The sequence below is a fragment of the Dendrobium catenatum genome, unplaced genomic scaffold (assembly GCF_001605985.2).
Source record: "Dendrobium catenatum unplaced genomic scaffold, ASM160598v2 fragScaff_scaffold_1199, whole genome shotgun sequence".
In the NCBI taxonomy this organism is placed as follows: Eukaryota; Viridiplantae; Streptophyta; class Magnoliopsida; order Asparagales; family Orchidaceae; genus Dendrobium; species Dendrobium catenatum.
The window spans coordinates 1,489,537-1,509,886 of record NW_021319661.1 but is presented as its reverse complement, the minus strand read 5'-3'; the positions used below and the strand labels follow the sequence as shown (position 1 = coordinate 1,509,886).

Sequence of the window (20,350 nt, the reverse complement as noted above, 5' to 3'; positions counted from 1 at the left end):
GCAAAAAGTAAAAAGCTCAAAGATTGATGAGAGAAAGATCAGTTGTGGTCGTCAGTGATTTTAATGGCTTTCCTCTGCCCATAGTGAATCCCCGAGTTCCATCGGGCATCCTTGGTCCAGGAGAAGTTTGCTTGATATTGTTCTCACACAGTCCATTCCCAATCTTTTGTGTTTCTTGTGGAGTTTTGGATAAAACACCGCGACCGTTGTTATTTTGAACCTGGCCAGTTTGTTTCCCTTGTCCCCTTCCACATGCTTTCTTTGCACCATTTTGATTTTCACCAACCTGTGATGAGAAACTTCACTTCTATCTTGAATTCAATTTGCAATTAAGGTTTCGTTTGGGACAACTTTCTTACGTAAAGCAGCTTTCTATTGCTAACGTTAAAATTTTTTACTAGAAAGCCGCTATACGAAACAATAAGAAAACCGTCCCAAACGCCTGAATGTTAATATATTATCACAACACAAAAAAAAAAAAAAGCTTACATCCTGTTGAAGTACTTGTTCAATTTTGGGAGATTCTAATTTTTGAGAGAGGGGAGACTGATCATCCTCCGAGTTCAAGTCAAAATGATCATAGTCCAACATTTTGCCTCTGATTACTGATCTTGGCTGAAGGGAAAAAGTGCAAAACTTGTAAAGCTTGCTGAAACATTATTCACATATTGTCTCCAATTTATAATTAAGAACCATTTAAAGAAAAAGTGAACCACTAACATGTCAATTTTAAAGTAAATTACCGTGCATTTAAGCAATGATCTCACAAGCAGACCTTTCCTCCAATTGCTCTCATCATTTAGCTTCTCTACCTATATAAATTCAATGCATTCTCTAAGTTATCTAAGGCTTTTCTTAGGACGGTTTCTTACTGCTTCTTAAATCAACTTTCTAGTATAAAAATTTAAAATTTTGTGCTAGAAAAAACTGATTTATGAAGCAGTAAGAAAGCCGTCCCAAACAAAACTAAATAAAGCAGAAGCACTTATTTGAAAAAAAAAACAAAAACAAATGAATAGTGAAGAAATTAAGGTGAGGGCTTACGGCCTTATCTGCTTGAACAATTGTCTCAAACTCCACAAATGCATGCAACTATATGACAGAGAATCATGATAATTTGGTGAAAATAATACAAAATATACAAATTTTTTTTTTATACAAAATATACAATTTATGTTAACTTGAAAACTATAAGAATTGATGCCATGGAACTTTTTTCTACTGTGAAGAAATTACCTTGTTACTAATTATAACGTCAGTCTTTGAAGGCCTAGTTGAATTAGGCTCTTGAGGATGACATATTCTGATATTCTTAACACTGTTACATGTAAATAACCTCGTTATTTCATTAAAATGTTTCCATTTCTTCATATTTTTCAGTGAAATATTAGCTAAAACCTTGTTTTTCAAACCTTCCAACTACGCTGAATAACTTCTCGATGTTTTGGTGTGAGGAATCCTCTGGTAAATTTTCAACTACAACAGTGCGCGACTGTAAATGAAAACAAATATGTCAGAAGAATAAGTAGTCAAATATAGTTTTATAATACTATTTGGTAGAGTTTGATGTCAATAACCATCTGCTCCTCTTTGGCTCTCTCTGTAAAGAGCTTCTTTCGCCTAACTTTCTTTCCATCTTCATTTACCTCCTGAATTAACAAACGAAGAAAAAAACAAAAAGAAATAGCATTGACATTATCTTAACAAATTATAGGAACCATAAGAGGAGGTTTAGAGGAAATTTACAAGTTGTAATGATGTTCTAAGAGCTTTAACAAGCATCTGATTGTTAACCCCGAGATTTTTTATCTTCTTCCAAGAGGCAATAACAGACATTGGAACTGAAAGAAAAAAATACATATGAGAGTTAAGAATGTAAAGCTAATTACTATTTATTTGTAATTTTCTTACCATATCCTTCAGGATCTTTGTTAATAATCTTCACAAGTAAATCGCTAAAAATCAAATTTGCATCACTGAATTGGTATTCAACCTGATCATAAGTCATTACATAATAAAAATGGTTAGAACTATATAAAAAGTTTACAGTTTGTCCTGTTTTTGATAAAAAAGCTCAATTCAAACGGAAAAAATAAATCAAAATTGGAGCATATGATACTTAACAATGCAATATAAAGTAGAATGCAATTTTGGGCTTCGTTTGGGGCTCCTTTTATAATGTTTTCTAAAGCACTTTTGATGTAGGTAATCTGCACAGAAATGTTAGCTGGAAAAACAGAGAAAATTGCTAGGCAATGGAACAGTAGCAGAACTACTAGAAACTTTGTTAAAATGCAAGAACTGATGAACCACGGCTACTCCCGTGGTAATATGGAAGCTACGGTGTACTATATCAGTAAAAAGAAACTATAGTTGGCTCATATGCCAACGGCCTAAAAACGGAAATAAAGTAAACGAGGGAAGTGGAGAATGTCCCTAACAGCCACTGCACATGGCTTGGTAAAAAGTTCCTGCGTAACACCGTATTAACGGTGCTCCTCATAACGATGCTCCGCATCATACGTCCCCTCTCCAAAAAGTTGCAGTCCTGTCGTTGGTTCGATCAGTTCATCATCCTTTGGGTGATAGTGGTATAAATCTGCAACGTTGAAGGTATTTGGTGTGTTGAATTCTGCAGGTAGTTGAACGATATAGGCATTATCGTTAATTCGTCGAAGGATTGGAAATGGGCCGAATTTCCTTTGACCGAGCTTGCTGTATGCTCCGGCTGGCAATCTTTCCTTCTTCATCCGCACCCACACAAGATCACCCGGTTTGAATACCTACCTTCGCTTATGACAATCTGCATCCTGTTTGTATTTGGCATTGGACTCTTCCAGTTTTGAGCGCACCTTGGCTAGTAACTCCGCAAATTGATCTACCATCGCAGCTGCGGCTTTGCTCTTGCAGTTCGGGATTGCTGCAACATCTAATACAGTATTTGGTGTTTTAGTGTATACAATTTCAAATGGAGACATACCCGTAGACCTGTTCGCCATGGCATTGAATGCAAACTCTGCTTGGCATAACACTTCATCCCACAAAGTTGGCTGCTCTTGTACTAAACAGCGCAAGAGGTTTCCCAGAGTTCTATTAACGACCTCCGTCTGCCCATCCGTTTGGGGATGATATGACGAACTCAGTTGAACTTGTGTCTTGAACCTTTTCCACAGCTCCCTCCAAAAGTGACTGATAAATTTCACGTCCCTATCTGAGGTGAGACTTCGAGGCACTCCATGGAGTCTGACGATCTCCCTAAAAAATAATTTAGCAATATTCTGTGCGTCAAACGTTTTCTTACAGGCGATAAAGTGAGACATTTTGGAGAAGCGGTCCACAACGACCATGATCGAGTCGTTTCCTCGCTTGGTGCGGGGTAAGCCGAGAATGAAGTCCAGGCTTAAATCTTCCCATATAGATTCGGGTACTGGTAACGGCTGATAAAGACCAGTGTTCTGTCCTCCTCCCTTATACATTTGACAAATCGAGCAGCGATCTACATACTTGCTGACATCTCTTCTCATATGAGGCCAGTAGAATTTGTTTTGTAGCTGATCTAGCGTCTTGTCCCGTCCCGCATGAGCAGCTAACCCTCCTCCATGAACTTCCTGAATTATTCGCTGCCTCCATGATGATTGAGGGATGCAAAGAAGGTTGCCTTTAAACAGAAACCCATGTCTCAAGTTGTAATCATCACAGGATTCCTTGTGAATGCACTGGCGCCAATGTTTACCAAAGTCTTTATCCTCTGGGTATAAGTCTTGAAGCAGCTCTAGTCCAGAAAACTCTGTCTGTAGCTGAGTAATAAGGGCGGTTCGGCGGCTTAGCGCATCGGCAACTCGATTTTGGGCGCGGCTCTTGTGTTTTAATACAAATGTAAATTTCTGTAGAAACAATATCCATCGTGCATGCATACGATTGATATTTTTTTGAGTGTTTATATATTGTAGTGCCTTATGATCACTACATAAAAATGAAGTCTTGGTGCAACAAGTAGTGCTCCCACTGTTTTAATGCTCGGATTATCGCATACAGTTCCTGTTCGTAAACAGACCATCGTTGTCGTGCTGGACATAACTTCTCACTGAAGAATTCAATGGGTTTGCCCTCTTGAGTTAACACGGCCCCAATACCGACCGTAGAAGCATCCGTTTCCACAGAAAATGGTCTGTCAAAATTTGGCAAGGCTAATACCGGGGCAGAAGAAACAGCCGATTTTATTGCTTCAAAACTAGCCTCTTGATCACTTCCCCACACGAATTGCTTCTGTTTCAGCACATCTGTCAACGGAGCAAGGATGACACTGAAGCCCCTTATAAACTTCCTGTAGAAATTCGCCAAACCATGGAAGCTTCTTATGTCGGTGAAGGATTTAGGTGTAGGCCAGCTGACTATGGCTTCTACTTTCCGAGGATCTGCACAAACTCCCGCCGACGAAATTTTGAATCCTAGGAAGTATAGGTCTCCGTGGCAAATTCACACTTCGACAAATTTAGATACAATTTGTGTTGTCGGAAGGCCTCGAATATTTGTTCCAGGTGTTGCAAATGTTCTTCCAGGTTAGAACTATATACCAGCACATCATCGAAGTAAGCCACACAGATTTTATTCAAAAATGGCTTGAGGACTTCACTCATCAATCTCATGAAAGTAGCTGGAGCGTTGCACAATCCGAATGGCATTACACGCCATTCATAAAGTCCTTCTCGCGTTTTAAACGCTGTCTTCCATTCGTCTCCAGGTTTAATCCTTATCTGGTGATACCCGCTTCTTAAGTCCAATTTAGAGAAAATTTTGGACCCGGCTAGCCTTTCCAGCATTTCTTCAATCCTCGGCATAGGAAACCGGAATTTAACCGTAATCTTGTTCACTGCCCTGCTATCTACACACATACGCCAGCTTCCGTCTTTCTTAGATACCAACAAGGCCGGAACAGCACATGGACTCAGACTGTGTTGAATTAGCTGTTTCTCCAACAGTTCCTCTACAATTTGCTGCAGAATCTTCTGCTCCTTCGGGCACAACCTGTAATGAGGCAGGTTCGGTATTGTTGATCCCGGTATTAAGTCAATGCTGTGTTGAATATTTCTCAAGGGAGGTAACTCTGCTGGGAGTTCGGCGGGTCCGATATCTGCATATTTCTGCAGCAGCCCCTTCACAGCATCTGGCCGACTTCCCTTAATTGCATGATTCTGCTCCTTAACAATGAGGGCTAAGATTTGAGACGATGTTCTCCAGGCATGAAGTAGTTGATTTCCCGAAACTACAAGCATTGAAGCTTTATTATTGTGAACGATTGGTTCTAATTCCCCTGTGCCCGGCAGCAGTCTCAGCACCTTTCCTTTCCAGCTGAAAGTATATGTGTTTGATCTACAATCGTGCGTGGCTCCCATATCGAATTGCCAAGGTCTTCCGAGGATTAAATGACTTACATCCATATCGATTACATCACATACTACTTCGCTTGAATAATTTTTCCCAATGGAAAATGGGACGACGCAACTTTCAGTGACAGCCATTTCAACCCCTTTTTTAACCCAGCTCACCTTATACGGGTGAGTGTTTGGAGACGTTTTAAGTTGCAAGGCCAGAACTGCAGCCTTAGAGACTACGTTTTCAGTGCATCCACTATCTACCAGAACATCACAAACTTTTCCATTAATAGTGCCTTTGGTTTTGAAGATGCGGTTTCTTTGTGATTTGTCTGCTACTCTCGGAGCCAAGAGCAGCTTCTGGATTACACATACTAATGGTTCGCCTTCATCCCCCCCTACATCTTCCAGCGCATTTTCGAGAACCTCATCTGCCTCGTCAGCTGCATCCTCATCCTCAGCCTCAATTAAGTGTAATTGGGGTCGTGTTGGACACTCATTCGATTTATGTCCTTGTTGAAAACACCTGAAACATTTAATTGTTGTGGGTTTAGCATAAGGATTATCTTTGGACTGACCTTTGAATTTCGGCGTAAACTTAGTCTCCCCCGTCTTGTTGACAGCATTGTTGGGTATGTAATTCCCTCCACCGCTGGATTGTACACGTCCAGTTGGAGCCATATTCAAATTGGCTGGACGATTGCTGTCTGGTGCGGGTTCGGCAAACTTCTTCCCTTGGCTACTCTTCCCATGTCTGGACATTTGCATTTCCACCCTTAAAGCATAGTTCACCGCTTGAGACAATGACCAAACAGTGTTTAGCTCCAGTTTCTCTTGTATAGCCTCTTTCAGTCCCCCCACATACCTTGCTACTAGCTGATTCGAATTTTCATTTAAGTTATTTCTTGCGCACAGTCGGTGGAATTCCTCCGTGTAGTCACTCACGGATCTGTTTCCCTGCGAACAGTGTTGATATTGCATGTATAATAGTTGCTCATAGTCGGTCGGTAAGAACTGACCTCTGAGTAGTTGCTTCATTCTCCACCAACTACGTACCGGTCCTTTGCCTTCTCTTCTTCTAGACTGTAATAGCTGAAGCCACCACGCACTAGCTCCCGATTTCAGTCTACAGGCAACGTACTTTACTTGTTTCATCGGCTCAACGTCCATGTATTCGAAGAATGTCTCCACGGCGCGCTCCCAATCTAAGTAGTCTTCAATGTGTAATCTCCCGTCGAAGAATGGGATGTCCATCTTCACGCGAAATTCGCTGTGTTGTCGATCATTCCCTCTTATTCGCCGCCGATGCTGATACCCAGTATCTTCCTCCGAATCCGAAAGTTCCAGTTCTCTGAACATTTCCACACCCTCGTCGGAATCAGATGCATCTCTGTTCGGGACCCTTCCTCCCTCAATTCCACGCCTACCGGTGGGATTAAGCGGCATTGTCGTCCGCATTGTCGGATAACGATCCAGTCGCATCAGGATTGAACGCAGGTCTCTCCGCACATCCGCCTGGAATTGTTGAGCATCGGCAACAACTTCCTCGACCGCTGCGACAGTCGCCGATGATCTGCCCAAAGGGCTTCAAGGCTTCGTTCTTCCCCGGGAGCCACCCGTCTACTGCTTTCAGCCATCTGGCTCTGATACCAATCTGATGTAGGTAATCTGCACAGAAATGTTAGCTGGAAAAACAGAGAAAATTTCTAGGCAATGGAACAGTAGCAGAACTACTAGAAACTTTGTTAAAATGCAAGAACTGATGAACCACGGCTACTCCCGTGGTAATATGGAAGCTACGGTGTACTATATCAGTAAAAAGAAACTATAGTTGGCTCATATGCCAACGGCCTAAAAACGGAAATAAAGTAAACGAGGGAAGTGGAGAACGTCCCTAACAGCCACTGCACATGGCTTGGTAAAAAGTTCCTGCGTAACACCGTATTAACGGTGCTCCTCATAACGATGCTCCGCATCAACTTTCTAGTAAAAAATTTCTAGTTCAAATTTTTTTTTACTAAAAAACTGCTTAAGAAAGCAGTAAAAAAACCGTTCCAAAAAAACTGTGTTATTTTGAAGCGGTTGAAATTTATAATTTTAAATATATTTTATCCAATAATATGAATCAAAGTTTAGCATAATAAATCAGCAATAAAACTCACACTCAAATAAAAATCTTAATCTAATAAAAATGATCAACTAAAGTTAAGTTGTGATTCCTGATAAGCAGTTAAAACATAGGCGTGGATCACCTCTGTCAAGTTCGGTTACCATACTCTCAGCCAACCGCAAGCACTCTCCCACGTTAGGCTACCATGTTCTCAGCCAACTGCAAGCATTCTCTTCTCTACAGTGATCTCAGCCTTCAATCTACAACTGAATCATCGTAGACGTTAAAACCTCTGTTATGCTGCATTAACTTTTGTTATATATATGCAATTCAATCTAATGTAAAGTGGCATACAATAGTAATACAATTCTACAGATTTCTGTATTGTTCTTTCTCTTGCATTTCTCTGTTACCATTCTATTTTCTCTTCATGGTATCAGAGCCCCTAAGCTTCACAGCTGCTCTCATCTAAGTTCATGGCAGAAATCAGCACTGCAAGAACAGCAGATACCCAGATGGCGGCAACCAATCTCATGGGAGAAAACACCACTCCTTCCTCTCTCAAATTTCTAATGTCAAACATCAAGAACATAATGCATACACAACTCACTAGTGAAAACTATCCCATGTAGCGGCTTCAAATACTCAAACTATTTTCAGCAAATCACTTTGCTGGTTATCTCACAGGAGATCTCTGTTGTCCTCCCAAATTTCTCGCATCCGCTACTGAAACTGTTAAGCCAAATCCAGCATATACAACCTGGCAATTATTAGACCAGAATCTTTCTGCTGCACTATACTCCACAATCTCATATACCATTCTTCCTTACATCCTAAACCTCCAAAGCTGCCATGAAATTTGGATCATCCTTGAGAAGAGAGTACAGCCCACGAATCGATCTAGAGTAATTCAACTTAAAAATGAGTTACACAATGTCACCATGAAAGACTCTTCTATGACCAAATACATGTCTACCATAAAATCCTTAGTTGACAACATCTTAGTAGCAGGTGCTCATCTGGACACCGAGGATATCATCCTCCACATTCTAAATGATTTACCTCCTTCATATAAAGTATTCAAAACAGCCATCAGAACCAAGCTAACCCCCATCAGCCTGGACAACATGTATTCTCTCCTATGCAAAGAGAAAATCAATCTAGCGGCAGAGAACCTGAAGATTTTCCAATCAGATGTAGCCTTTATGGCAACCAGAGGCCGCTCGACGAGATACAACCATGGCCGCTCTACTAACTCGTCTTTTAAGCCTCGACTAGCAAATCCGAACTCCAGACTAACTATCCTCATCATCTGTCAGATTTGCAACAAACATGGTCATGCAACCAGTACATGCTGCCATCGCAGCAACCTCAGCCATACTCCACCACTCTCTAACTCCATTCCGGGACTCTACACACAACAACAACAATCACCTATGTCCACCGACTGGTTCTTGGACTCAGGTGCCTCGGCGCACCTTACGACGGATCTCTCCAACATCCAAAATCCCACTCCTTACACCTGTTCCGACACCGTTACAGTAGGTAATGGGAACAACCTACCTATCACCAACAGTGACAAAGGTCTTCTCCCGACTCCTCATCCTAACCGTAAGCTACAACTTAATCCTCTTCTACATGTTCCCTCCATATCCTACAATCTTCTTTCGCTACATAAGCTAATCTCTAACAATAATTGCTCTGCTCATTTTGATGCTAATGGCTTCCATCTAAAGGATCTCTCGACTAGGCAGATGCTTCTTCGAGTAGTAACGGCCTTTATCCCATTTCAAATTCTATCAACCATAACTTACAATCAGCATTCACGTCTCAGCATCACTCGGACTCTCTCTAGCATGACTGACTAGGCCACCCACATCATTCTGTTCTATACAAGCTTTCCAAATTACTTAATTTTAATTGTCCGAGAGTTTCGTCTACTACTTGTAATGCTTGTAATGTAGCCAAAAGTCATCGACTACCATTTAATTCTAGAGACACTTGTAACTCCAAACCATTATCACTAATACATATAGATGTTTGGGGCCCATCTCCTATTCCCTCTTTAAATGGCTATCTTTACTATGTAATCTTTATAGACGATTATTCCAAATTTTCTTCGATATACCCAATGCAATATAAATCTGAAACAGCAACTCATTCAATCAATTTCATCTCCATGGCGGAAAAACAATTCAATAAATTCATACAAACCATTCGGTCTGATGGTGGGGAGAGTATACCTCTCATTCTCTAGCCAACTTTCTTCGTCAAAAAGGCATTACATATCAATATAGTTGCCCCTACACACCAGAACAGAATGGTGTTGTTGAACGCAAACACAGACATCTAATTGAAACCACCAGGACTCTTCTTCATGCATCACATCTCCCTCTCACCTTCTGGTTTGAAGCACTACTTATCTCTCTATATCTCATAAATAGATTACCCCCCCTAACACCAAACATAAATCACCCTATCAACTACTACACAATCAACTCCCTACCTATGAGTCTATGACCACTTAAAAGTCTTTTGTTGTCTATGTTTTCCCTGGCTAAGGCCTCAAGCACCCCACAAACTAGCACCACGTTCAACACCTTGCCTTTTCCTTGGCTATTCACCCTCTCACAAAGGCTATTGCTGTTTTAACCTCCAAACTCAAAAGATCCACATTTCTCGCTATGTTATGTTTCATGAGTCCACCTTTCTCTTTGTCAACTCCACCACAAAACAACCTCAACCAACTTCCCTACCACCCTTACTGCTAATCCCACTCTCACAATCCACAATTTCACATACTATCAAACCCACACCTGATCCAAATTTACTACCATTTCCCTCAACTCCCTCTTCTAACCGCAACATTACATCCTCTACTTCTCCAATTTCTTCACAAACATCCTCCTCCACCACATGCCCTCCACCACCACCTCTCACTCATACACACCCCATGCTTACACGGGCTCAAACGGGTCACCTCACACCGAAAACAATTTTTACATTAACCACTCAACTTCCCTCCTCCTCAACTCCCAATTGTTACACTCAGGCCTCCAAATTTCCACACTGGCGACAAGCAATGTCAACTGAATTTCTAGCCCTCCAATGCCAAGCTACTTGGTCACTAGTACCACCTCCTATTGATCAACCCATCCTAGGATGCAAATGGACCTACAAAACCAAACTCAAACCTGATGGTTCACTTGAACGATACAAAGCCAAACTTGTTGCGCAAAGCTTCAAGCAACAACATGGTATCAATTATCATGAGACATTCAGCCCTGTAGCAAAAATCACCACCATCCGGGTCCTCCTTGTTGTTGCTTTACACAATCATTGGCCAGTTCGTCAACTCGATGTATCTAATGCATTTCTTCATGGCATCTTGGATGAAACAATATATATGACTCAACCCAAAGGTTTTATTGATCAACGTTATCCCCACTACGTATTTAAATTTCACAAAGTCATATATGGACTCAAACAAGCTCCATGTCAATGGTTTTCTACTTTTTCCACCTTCTTGTTATCCAAAAACTTCTACTTCATCTCATCAGACCCATCTCTTCTCATTTATTCATCCAACAACACCCACGTATTTCTCCTTCTATACGTTGATGATATTCTCATTGCCCGCAACAACACCACTTTCCTATCAAATCTTCTATCAGATTTACAGCAGCAATTCCTTCTTAAAGACCTTGGTAATATTTCCTTATTCCTTTGCATACAAGTTTCCACTAAGCAGATGGTTATATTTTACATCAAACTAAATATGCAACTGATCTTCTTAAGAAATCTGGACTCATGGATTGCAAGCCTGCTGTCACGCCTTTATCGTAAAAACCTACACATGCTGCTCACTCTGATTAGCCTTATGACAATCCAACATTTTATCGTCAAATAGTTGGATCACTACAATATTTAAGAATCACACGTCCAGACATCGCATTCGCTACTAATCAGTTGTGCCAACATATGCATTATCCCCTTCAAAAACACTACCAGCAAATGAAAAGATTACTCAGATATATAAAATGCACAATATATCTTGACTTACCAATTCAACAAGGAGATCTCTCATTACACTCCTACTCGGACTCTTGATTGGGCTTCTGATCCTTCAGACACAAAATCCACTACAGGATTTTGCTCATTTATAGGGAAAACACTCATATCTTGGAGCTTTAAGAAACAACCAACCGTAGCCAGATCGTCGACTGAAGCATAATATAGAGCCTTAGCTACAGCAGCGTCAGACATTGTTTGGCTCCGTAGACTACTTCACAACTTCAACATTCCATCTTCAAATCCCACACCTCTTCACTGTTATAATATTTCAGCCATGTCCGTAGCAAATAATCCTATTTTTCATGCTCGCACGAAGCATATAGAGATTAACTACCATTTTATTTGAGATAGGATCAAATTCAAAGAAATTGAAGTTCATCACATAGATTCCAAAGATCAAATTGCTGATATTTTCACAAAAGCTCTCTCGCCAATCCAGTTCTATCATCTACGAAACAAATTGACTCTCCTATATGTGGATCCTCAATTTGAGGGGAGCTGATAAGCAGTTAAAACATAGGCATGGATCACCTCTGTCAAGTTCGGTTACCATACTCTCAGCCAACCGCAAGCACTCTCCCACGTTAGACTACCATGTTCTCAGCCAACTGCAAGCATTCTCTTATCTACAGTGATCTCAGCCTTCAATCTACAACTGAATCATCATAGACGTTAAAACCTCTGTTATGCTGCATTAACTTTTGTTATATATATGCAATTCAATCTAATGTAAAGTGGCATACAATAGTAATACAATTCTACAGATTTCTGTGTTGTTCTTTCTCTTGCATTTCTCTGTTTCCATTCTATTTTCTCTTCAATTCCTAATTAATATTCTACTAAAAATAACTCACATAGATTCCATCCTGAATTGTTAACACATCAAATTTTACTTGTGTTTTATGCGTTTATCTTCCCTCTACTTTATTTATCCTCAGCAATTTGAATTCTGTCGATTTTAATTCCCAATAAGCTACCAATATTTGTACAGCATATTCCTTTGGCAATTCAATGGAATTAAAAAAGAAGGTTACTTCAAAAAAGGAAAACCTGCTTCACGATCTTCTGAATCAGATCTGTAGTGTTCTTGTTCAGATCAGGATACTTGATATTTGAATCAGGGACAAAACTCATGGGCTTCTGATCTTCAAAGTAGATAAAATTTGTTCCCATTCCGCCTCGGCCGCCATGGACAAATTGGAGATATTGGCAGAAGTAGTTGGGATTTGGCATCTGGATGATAGAAAGAGGGACGAACGGAGGCGCATATGGATTTAACTTGAACTCAGAGACGGTGCTGGAGCTTGGATCTTGTATTTCCTTGAACTTGGTTTGTTCGTCTCCTTCATTCTCTCCTGCCATTGCTTCTATTAACTTCTTTCCTTCTTACTGGAATGTAAGATAGTCTCTGCATTCTGTTCCTTATATATTCACTTTTTTCTCTGTGGTTTTGTAGCAGGAGGGTTTCTTGGAACAGTTATGTTAGTTGGAAGAAGATCCTTCTTTGGCGCCAGAAAAAAGAGGCTTGATTTATGCTTTTATATATGCTTTCAAATTTGACCTGGTCCGAATTGCTTCAATGGTGTTTTGGTCATTTTAAAAGAAATCTTGGATTTGTCGACTGACAGTGAGTGATGACGATGATGGATTTCAGAGAGTGAAGGTGGGCAGTGATGCGTGACGGCCTAATTATGCTTTTTTATGCTTTCAAATTCATGAATTTGAATGTATTTTTAAGATAATTAAATTAAAAAAGAGAAATTTAAATAAAACATAACAAAGCTTTATTAATACTAATTAATATTCTAATAATAATTATTTATTTAATTATTATTTATAATATTTTATAATAATTATTTTTAATTATCTCATTTTTCACTTAAGAATTCTAATACTCATTAATTATTTAACTATTATTTATATTATTAATTATATGTTTAATAATGTATAAGATAATTACATTAATTTCTAATTACTAATTATATTACTAACTATTTTATTAAGTTAAATTAGACAATTAATTTATACACTAATTCTACTATTAATTATTTAATTAATTTACTTAGTTATTAATATTTTAAATTATATTAATTAAGCAAACGAATGAAAGCGCCTAGGGTTTGCTTTTAATCTTCTCTTATTCGTCCATGTTGTTCGGCTTCGTTGCTTCGCAGGAGGTGTTGCGATTGCACGAGTCGCTTGTTGGCTCCTTCGTTGCTTCGCAGGAGGTGTTGAGATTGCACGAGTCGCTTCTTCGGCTCCTTCGTTGCTGTTCGACTTCGCTACTTCGTTGCTGTTAGACTTCGCTCCTTCGACGACGTTCCTTTCCCGTCGGATCGGACGTTACAACATTTTGATCTGAAGCAACGACGGGAGCTCCCTCTCGCTCGCTGTGAAGGTAACTTTCTCCCTTTCGCGCGGTTCTTCGGCCAAATCCCGTAAATCCGACTTCTAGCTGGATTAGGATTTACCAGGATTTAGTGGTTTGCCGGATTTACGTCGACGTTTTTTGCGTTTGGCTGGATTTACCGTAAATCCTGCTTAAAATCCCGGTATAAATCCGATACCAAACACCCCCTTAGCTTTTTACCTTCTCTATTTCGTTCGGCTTCTTTCCTTCAAAGCGTAGAGTTTTGCAGGAGTTCTTTTTCCTCGCTGTTTGGCTTTGCTCCTTCGACGACGTTCCCTTCCTGTTTGATCAGAAGTTAGGACATTTTTTGATCGGAAGCAACAACGGGAGCTCTCTTTCTTTGAAGGTAACTTTGTCCCTTTCTCCGCCGAACCAAAGGATTTCGTAAATCCGGGATTTACCACGAAAAGAGGGAATTTTCCGTCAACCGCGGCTTTGATTTACCGTGAGATTTGGTTTTGCATTTTTTACAGTTTAGCTGGATTTAGCTCAAATCCGTTTCATATCCGGCCTAAATCCTACATCCAAACATCCCCTTCAAATACCCAAGATTCCTCCTTGCCACGTATCTGTCTCTGCTTCTCTCTTCTCATGAAACCATTCTCTGGCTTCTACATCATAATCATCCTTCTCCTCGCTCTTATCTCCGTCTTCTGCCTCCAATCCAACTTCGACGGGCCATGGAAGTCCCCCATCCGCACCTCGGACCTCCTCCCGTCGTTTGTTGGTTTCGTCTCATCTCCGGAGACTAAACCGCGGTGGAAAGGCGCGTGTTTCCACAACAATACTGCGTGGATGGAGTTTCACAATAAGAGCAAGTCAACCTACGGCGGCGGCACTCTCCATATAAAGGTTGATTCTTGATCTGTTCTTTTTTTGTGTGTGTGTGAAGATTTTGGTGGAATTGGGAACTGTATTTCTTATATTTGCCTTTCAACGGGAGATAATTAGGTTTTTGGTAGTATAGTCGTTAAATTAGATTAGTGGGCATTGTTGTTTCAAGTTCCTTTAGCATGTGGGTGCTGAATTATTCGTATCAATGTTATGGGTCTTGTGGAGAATTTCAGTGATGTTATCGGATTCCCTGGTTTGTCTTAACTTCAACATCTAGATAGTACCACTTGGCTTCTGTTATCCTCATTTATTACATTGGTTAGAGTAACAATTCATGTGGAGGGGGTGAAGTACTTTTATGATCAAGTCATCTTGTAGGATTTTGGATATTGTGTGCTGCTGCTTGTATCTCTCTTCTTTTATGAATTTGAATGAAATTTTAAGAAGAAGGCTTCTAATAGGATTAGAAGAAATCAGTTTTACCTGTACAAACATGTGACATATTCAAGCTTGCGGTGCTGCAGGGTTTATATCTATCAAAGGTATTTTAATAAAATAGAATGTTCTTATTTTGCCAAGCATTTGGAGATTTTGAGGAACATATGAACTCCATTTCCTTGTTTCACGCCATTATTTTGCCCCATTCTTAGGTTTCGTGTGGGACGGCTTTCTTATTGCTTTCTAAAGCAGCTTTGTAGTATAAAAAATAAAATTTTTGTACTTAAAAGCTGCTTTAAGAAGCAGAAAGAAAGTCGTCCCAAATGAAGCCTTAATCTTAGATAACACTTGGTAATGTCAGAGGACATTTAGAATTTTCTCTTTAAGAACTTTATATTCCGTTGTACTAACATTGCTCTCTCTCGTTTAGGTAATCCAGATTGGAATATATATATATATATATATATATATATATCTAATCTGAAGTTTTTGTATCTATATTTTCTACATTTATTTATCATCTTGTACAAGTTCTAATGAAGAACAATCAGTTTATTAATGCACTCAATGCACAGTTTTCCAATCCAAAATTTCAAATATTCATAAGATACCCCAACATTCTCTTTTCATTATTTGACTAGGTCACGAATGCTCATAGCTGGACTTGTATGGATCCTTATGTTTTTGCAACTCCATACCGCGTGACATGGGATTATTACTTATTGTCTCGAGAGCATACCCTTGAGTTTGATGAGTGGGAGACTGCAGAAGAGTATGAATATGTAAGTTGCCACTACAATCTATAAATTCAACTCTATGAGGAGAAGGTTTTTGCTTTATTTAGATGCTCAAATAACATTCTTATTTCATCTTTGGTGTATCTTCACTGTTTTGTGGTGTTAGGTGAAACATCATGGGGTGCCAATCTTCCTTATGCAATCAGGGATGTTAGGAGCTCTCAGTGCTTTGTGGGATGTTTTCTCTTTGTTTACAAATATTGGATGGAGAGAGAACTCAAATATTGCTTTTCTCAGGAAGCATATGGATGCAAAATTCGAGGAATGGCCAAAACCGTGGTTATCAAACATCAATGTTGATGACAAGGTTGGTTCCATATATTAGCACTAGAAATTAACATTTTTCTTGGTTCATATTGCAATGAATTTGCCAATCCTAAATGGTTGGGATGTGGTTAATGATGATAATAATGATAATGATAATGCAGTGGATTCTCTATTGTAATGTATGTTCCTAATTGTTTTTGTTATGTTGATTGTCTTTTAATGGCACGCATCGTACTGACAACAATATTTCAGTTGTTAAATAGTTCAATCTATTTTAGATTGAACAATATCTTGCCAACTGTTACAAAGAGTTGTATATTTGAACGGCTATATGCCATTTTAGTGGAAGATTAGGAGTTGACAGTAAGAGGGTTCACACAGCATCACTGAAAAGTTTGAAAAATGGTTTATGTTGTCTCTCATCACGTTAATGATATCTAATACAAAGAAAGGTGTGCAGTTTGGATTGCATCTTCAGGTAATCAATAGAGCATTTGATAGTACTTCTTCAAAAATATTTTGCTATTTTTTGCAGTTGTGCCTTTCCATTTATGTTTTATATATGCATAAATATAATTTCTTGTGTTGCTTTTATCCTGGAGATGTACAAATCTGCTAGGCTTTTCGATCCTATTGCCAGCTCCATACAAGTCAATGAGTTCACGGTGAGTTAATCAACCTATATCTATCATATAAACTCAAGACAAACATATATATATATATATATATACTTTGTGGAATTTGATTGTGTCGATCAATCAGCTTGGTGCTGTTGTCTTGAGCCTCAACATATGTAATGCTCGCTGCGGGGTGCGGGGTTTTCTCCCCTGCGAGCACGACAAATGTTGTGGCCCTAGGCAACAACAAAAATCCGATTGATCGACACATTCATATTTCACAAAGAATAACAAAATTACCACTTCTCTCTCTAAGTCATATATGAGTCGAATCAAGAGTTTTCAATTTTCATAGAATAAAGAATCGAATTTCTTTTTGTAGTAACTCATCAATTAAGTTATGATAACTTTCATTGTGCCGAATTATGCATCTTGGTTTGTTTTATATTTGAAAATAGACTTGGAATCTGTGATTTGAGACTTGCATTTTGATAATGTCTTCTTCATTCACCTATGGGCTATAGCTATTTTTCTCACACTAGTCTTGCCTGACTACTAGAAAGGACAACTTTGACAATTTACTTAACTATTAAAGATGCTATGTTTGGTGCAATCTTGTGTTTAGATTGATTATGTCTTTTCATTCACAAAGTTCATAATCTGTTGGCTCTGTATTGACAGAAATGTAGCTATCCAAATATCAATGGCTGTCGCACTTGTTCACAAGATAATTTGATGAGGTCTTTCTTTAATAGCCATGGACAGCTATCTGAACCAAATTTTAGTAAATTTTTAGATAAAGAAATTTGCTCAGGAGATTTGTGTGAAGAGATGCTTGTCAATGCAGATATTTTTGGACTTTCATCCCTCCTACGTGAGCTCATAGGTGAAGGTTCCCATAGACAATTAGTTACCACAATGGAATTATACCATCATCCAAAGTTTACTCATTTTGTTAATGAGCATTTTTGCGAGGCAATTGTTATTGAGTATCTTCCTACTGGGGTCTTTTCTGATCCCTTTGAGCTGCAACGGCTTGTCGATCGTGAAGGTTAGAACCTTGTTTTGTCATCTTGAAGCATATCCTATTGTGTAAATGTGAACTTCTTTTGATTTTTGCAGTGTTTTTAAGTGCTTCTGTTTTTGGGGACACAAACCTGGAATTGCCTTCTGCTCTTTCCAATATATCAGTAGTAGAGATTCACATTAATGTCAAGAGTGATGCCCAAAAAATTGTTGTTCAACTGCCTCTTCATTCTAGATATCCGGTGAGTTTGAAATTTATATCAATATTATCCTTACTTTGTCTTGAAATTTTAATAAAATCATGTCTACTAAGAGCATCTCCAACCGAACGCATGTTCGGTTGCTCGGTTGCTCCAGCCGAACGCCAAATCTTCTGATATTTGCTTGCGTGTGAACAGTGCGATTGGCGTCGCACTGTTCACCTAGGCGATTTTTCTGTCTCAACCGGATTTGCCGAATAAACGCGCGAAAAAGGAAAAAGACGGTTACCTTCACATAAGCGCTCAAAATGAAGTTCGATTGGAGATAAATCACAACATTTTTGAGTTTCACTGCATTTTGGAGTGAAAAATGAGATTTTTGGTTGGAGATGCTCTAACACTGACGTTTACTTGCAATAATACTCTAACTCAAAATATATATTTTTGATGCCTTTTATATCAAACTCTACCCTCATTTTTTTCTCAGCCTCTTAATTCAAGTGATTACATAAGCCTAACAATAGGCAAACCACATTTGTTCATACGTTGCAAGCCAAAAATCTCTGGAACTGCAGCCTGTTCATGGACTGTAATTGATTTGGGTGTCTTGTATGGAAACAATGTGACATGGAGAATTCCCTGTGGAGATGCAGTGCACACAAGGGCTGTAACTATTATAACTTTTCTATCATCTATTTTGTGTTCTCTTTTTATTGTGTTGTCAATCATGTATCATTCCAAGAAGGACAAAAGCAAAATGGAATAGCCATAATTTAGCACATATCTTTCTTTATGTTCTGTTAGGTGTTTATAACTCTCTTGATTTGGTTGGTGAAATCATGATTTTGAATCTTTTAACAATGTTGGATGGGATGAGATTTTTGTTCAAAATGGTACTATGGGTGAAGATTAATTATTCTGTGCGGTCACCGGATGCCGTCCGGAGGCAAATCAGAGCATGCAACGTCACCTCCTTGTTGTGTATCGCGGCTTTGTACCCACTATGTATCGGGTGATATGATGCGCTCTTATTTGCCTCCAAACACAGAACTACGTCCGGTGTTTGCATAGAATAATTTCTCATGAGTGAAAGGATAGGTTGAAGGAAAATATTTTTTTTAATGTCAAAATTTAAGCAATATGCTTAGTGATTTATCCGTTATCATTTTAATATATATATAAACACACTAGTGCCAAGTAAAAAAGCTATGGAATCTTAACCCATTAGTAATAATATTTTTTATTTTTGTTATCATTGGGATAGGAAATGATTGGTCAGGTTCATTTTCTAAAGCTTCAAAATAGGCGGCTTCATGTTTACAGTTGATTTTTTTTATAAATATTTTAGAAGTGAAGGCTTTGAGTTGAGCACAAGCTGATTTTAAATAAATAAAAATAAAAAAATAATGAATCAAATATATTAAAATCATTCTTCTTATCTACTAATTAAGTTTTTTTAAAAAAAATCTGAAAGACTATTAAATATTTATATATTTCAATCTAATAACCACCCAAATAAGATCTTATTTTTGTTAGGCTAGTTAAGAAAAAGAAAAAAAGAAGAAAAAAAAAAACCCGAGCAATACAAATAGCTTATTAAACAAATGAATCTAATATAAATGTTTTAGCGAGTCGATTTAATTATTTTCCAACAAATCTAGGCTTTATAATAATTGTACTGATGGAATACAGGTGAGGATATTTGGTTTGGATTGGGCTTATAGTCATTAAACTTTGAAATAATTATCATATATGGCTCATCAAAAAATAAACTTAATGATATATAAACTGTTAGCAATTATTAATCAAGAGCATTATTTTATTTATTATATTTGTTGCTTTCATTGTATGTATTTATTGTTATAACCTCATTATATTATGTTTGATTAAATGATTATTTGAATCGGAAAGAATTTAATAAAAAAAATTCTATAACATAAAAAAAATTATACACTCAATTCATTTCTCTATTGAGTTTTTTTACTCAATAAAAAATTATTGCTTCTATCAAATTAACACTACAATGCTTATATAAGAAATCATCTTTATCAAAGAATATGATATTTTCTCTTCTTTAACCATGGCCTTGCATTTACCTATAAAAATTGTACTTCAATCCACCAAAAACTTAGCCAATGTTGCTGTATCGGTTTGCTTCATTGCTGATCAAAATTTGTGCAGTGTTTTGTTTCTTCTTTGAGCTTC

The 20,350-nt window shown here is 38.4% G+C and overlaps 2 protein-coding genes across 2 annotated transcripts; one reads left to right on the top strand and one right to left on the bottom strand.

The window, feature by feature from the left end:
* Nucleotides 1-16: 16 nt before the first annotated feature.
* On the bottom strand, nt 17-12,918 carry LOC110106587 (la-related protein 6C-like). The gene is made up of 10 exons (XM_028699007.1): nt 12,607-12,918; nt 1,912-1,993; nt 1,747-1,841; nt 1,578-1,649; nt 1,413-1,492; nt 1,237-1,318; nt 1,045-1,092; nt 744-812; nt 490-615; nt 17-286 (listed from the first exon to the last, which is right to left on the bottom strand). Exons 1-10 carry the CDS (start codon nt 12,916-12,918, stop codon nt 17-19), a joined length of 1,236 nt encoding a protein of 411 aa, XP_028554840.1.
* Nucleotides 12,919-16,904: 3,986 nt separating this feature from the next.
* On the top strand, nt 16,905-19,472 carry LOC114580682 (phosphatidylinositol-glycan biosynthesis class X protein-like). Its single transcript, XM_028699006.1, has 5 exons — nt 16,905-16,967; nt 17,601-17,970; nt 18,042-18,187; nt 18,633-18,812; nt 19,410-19,472. The coding sequence occupies exons 1-5, from the start codon at nt 16,905-16,907 to the stop codon at nt 19,470-19,472; spliced, it is 822 nt and encodes a 273-aa protein (XP_028554839.1).
* Nucleotides 19,473-20,350: the final 878 nt, after the last annotated feature.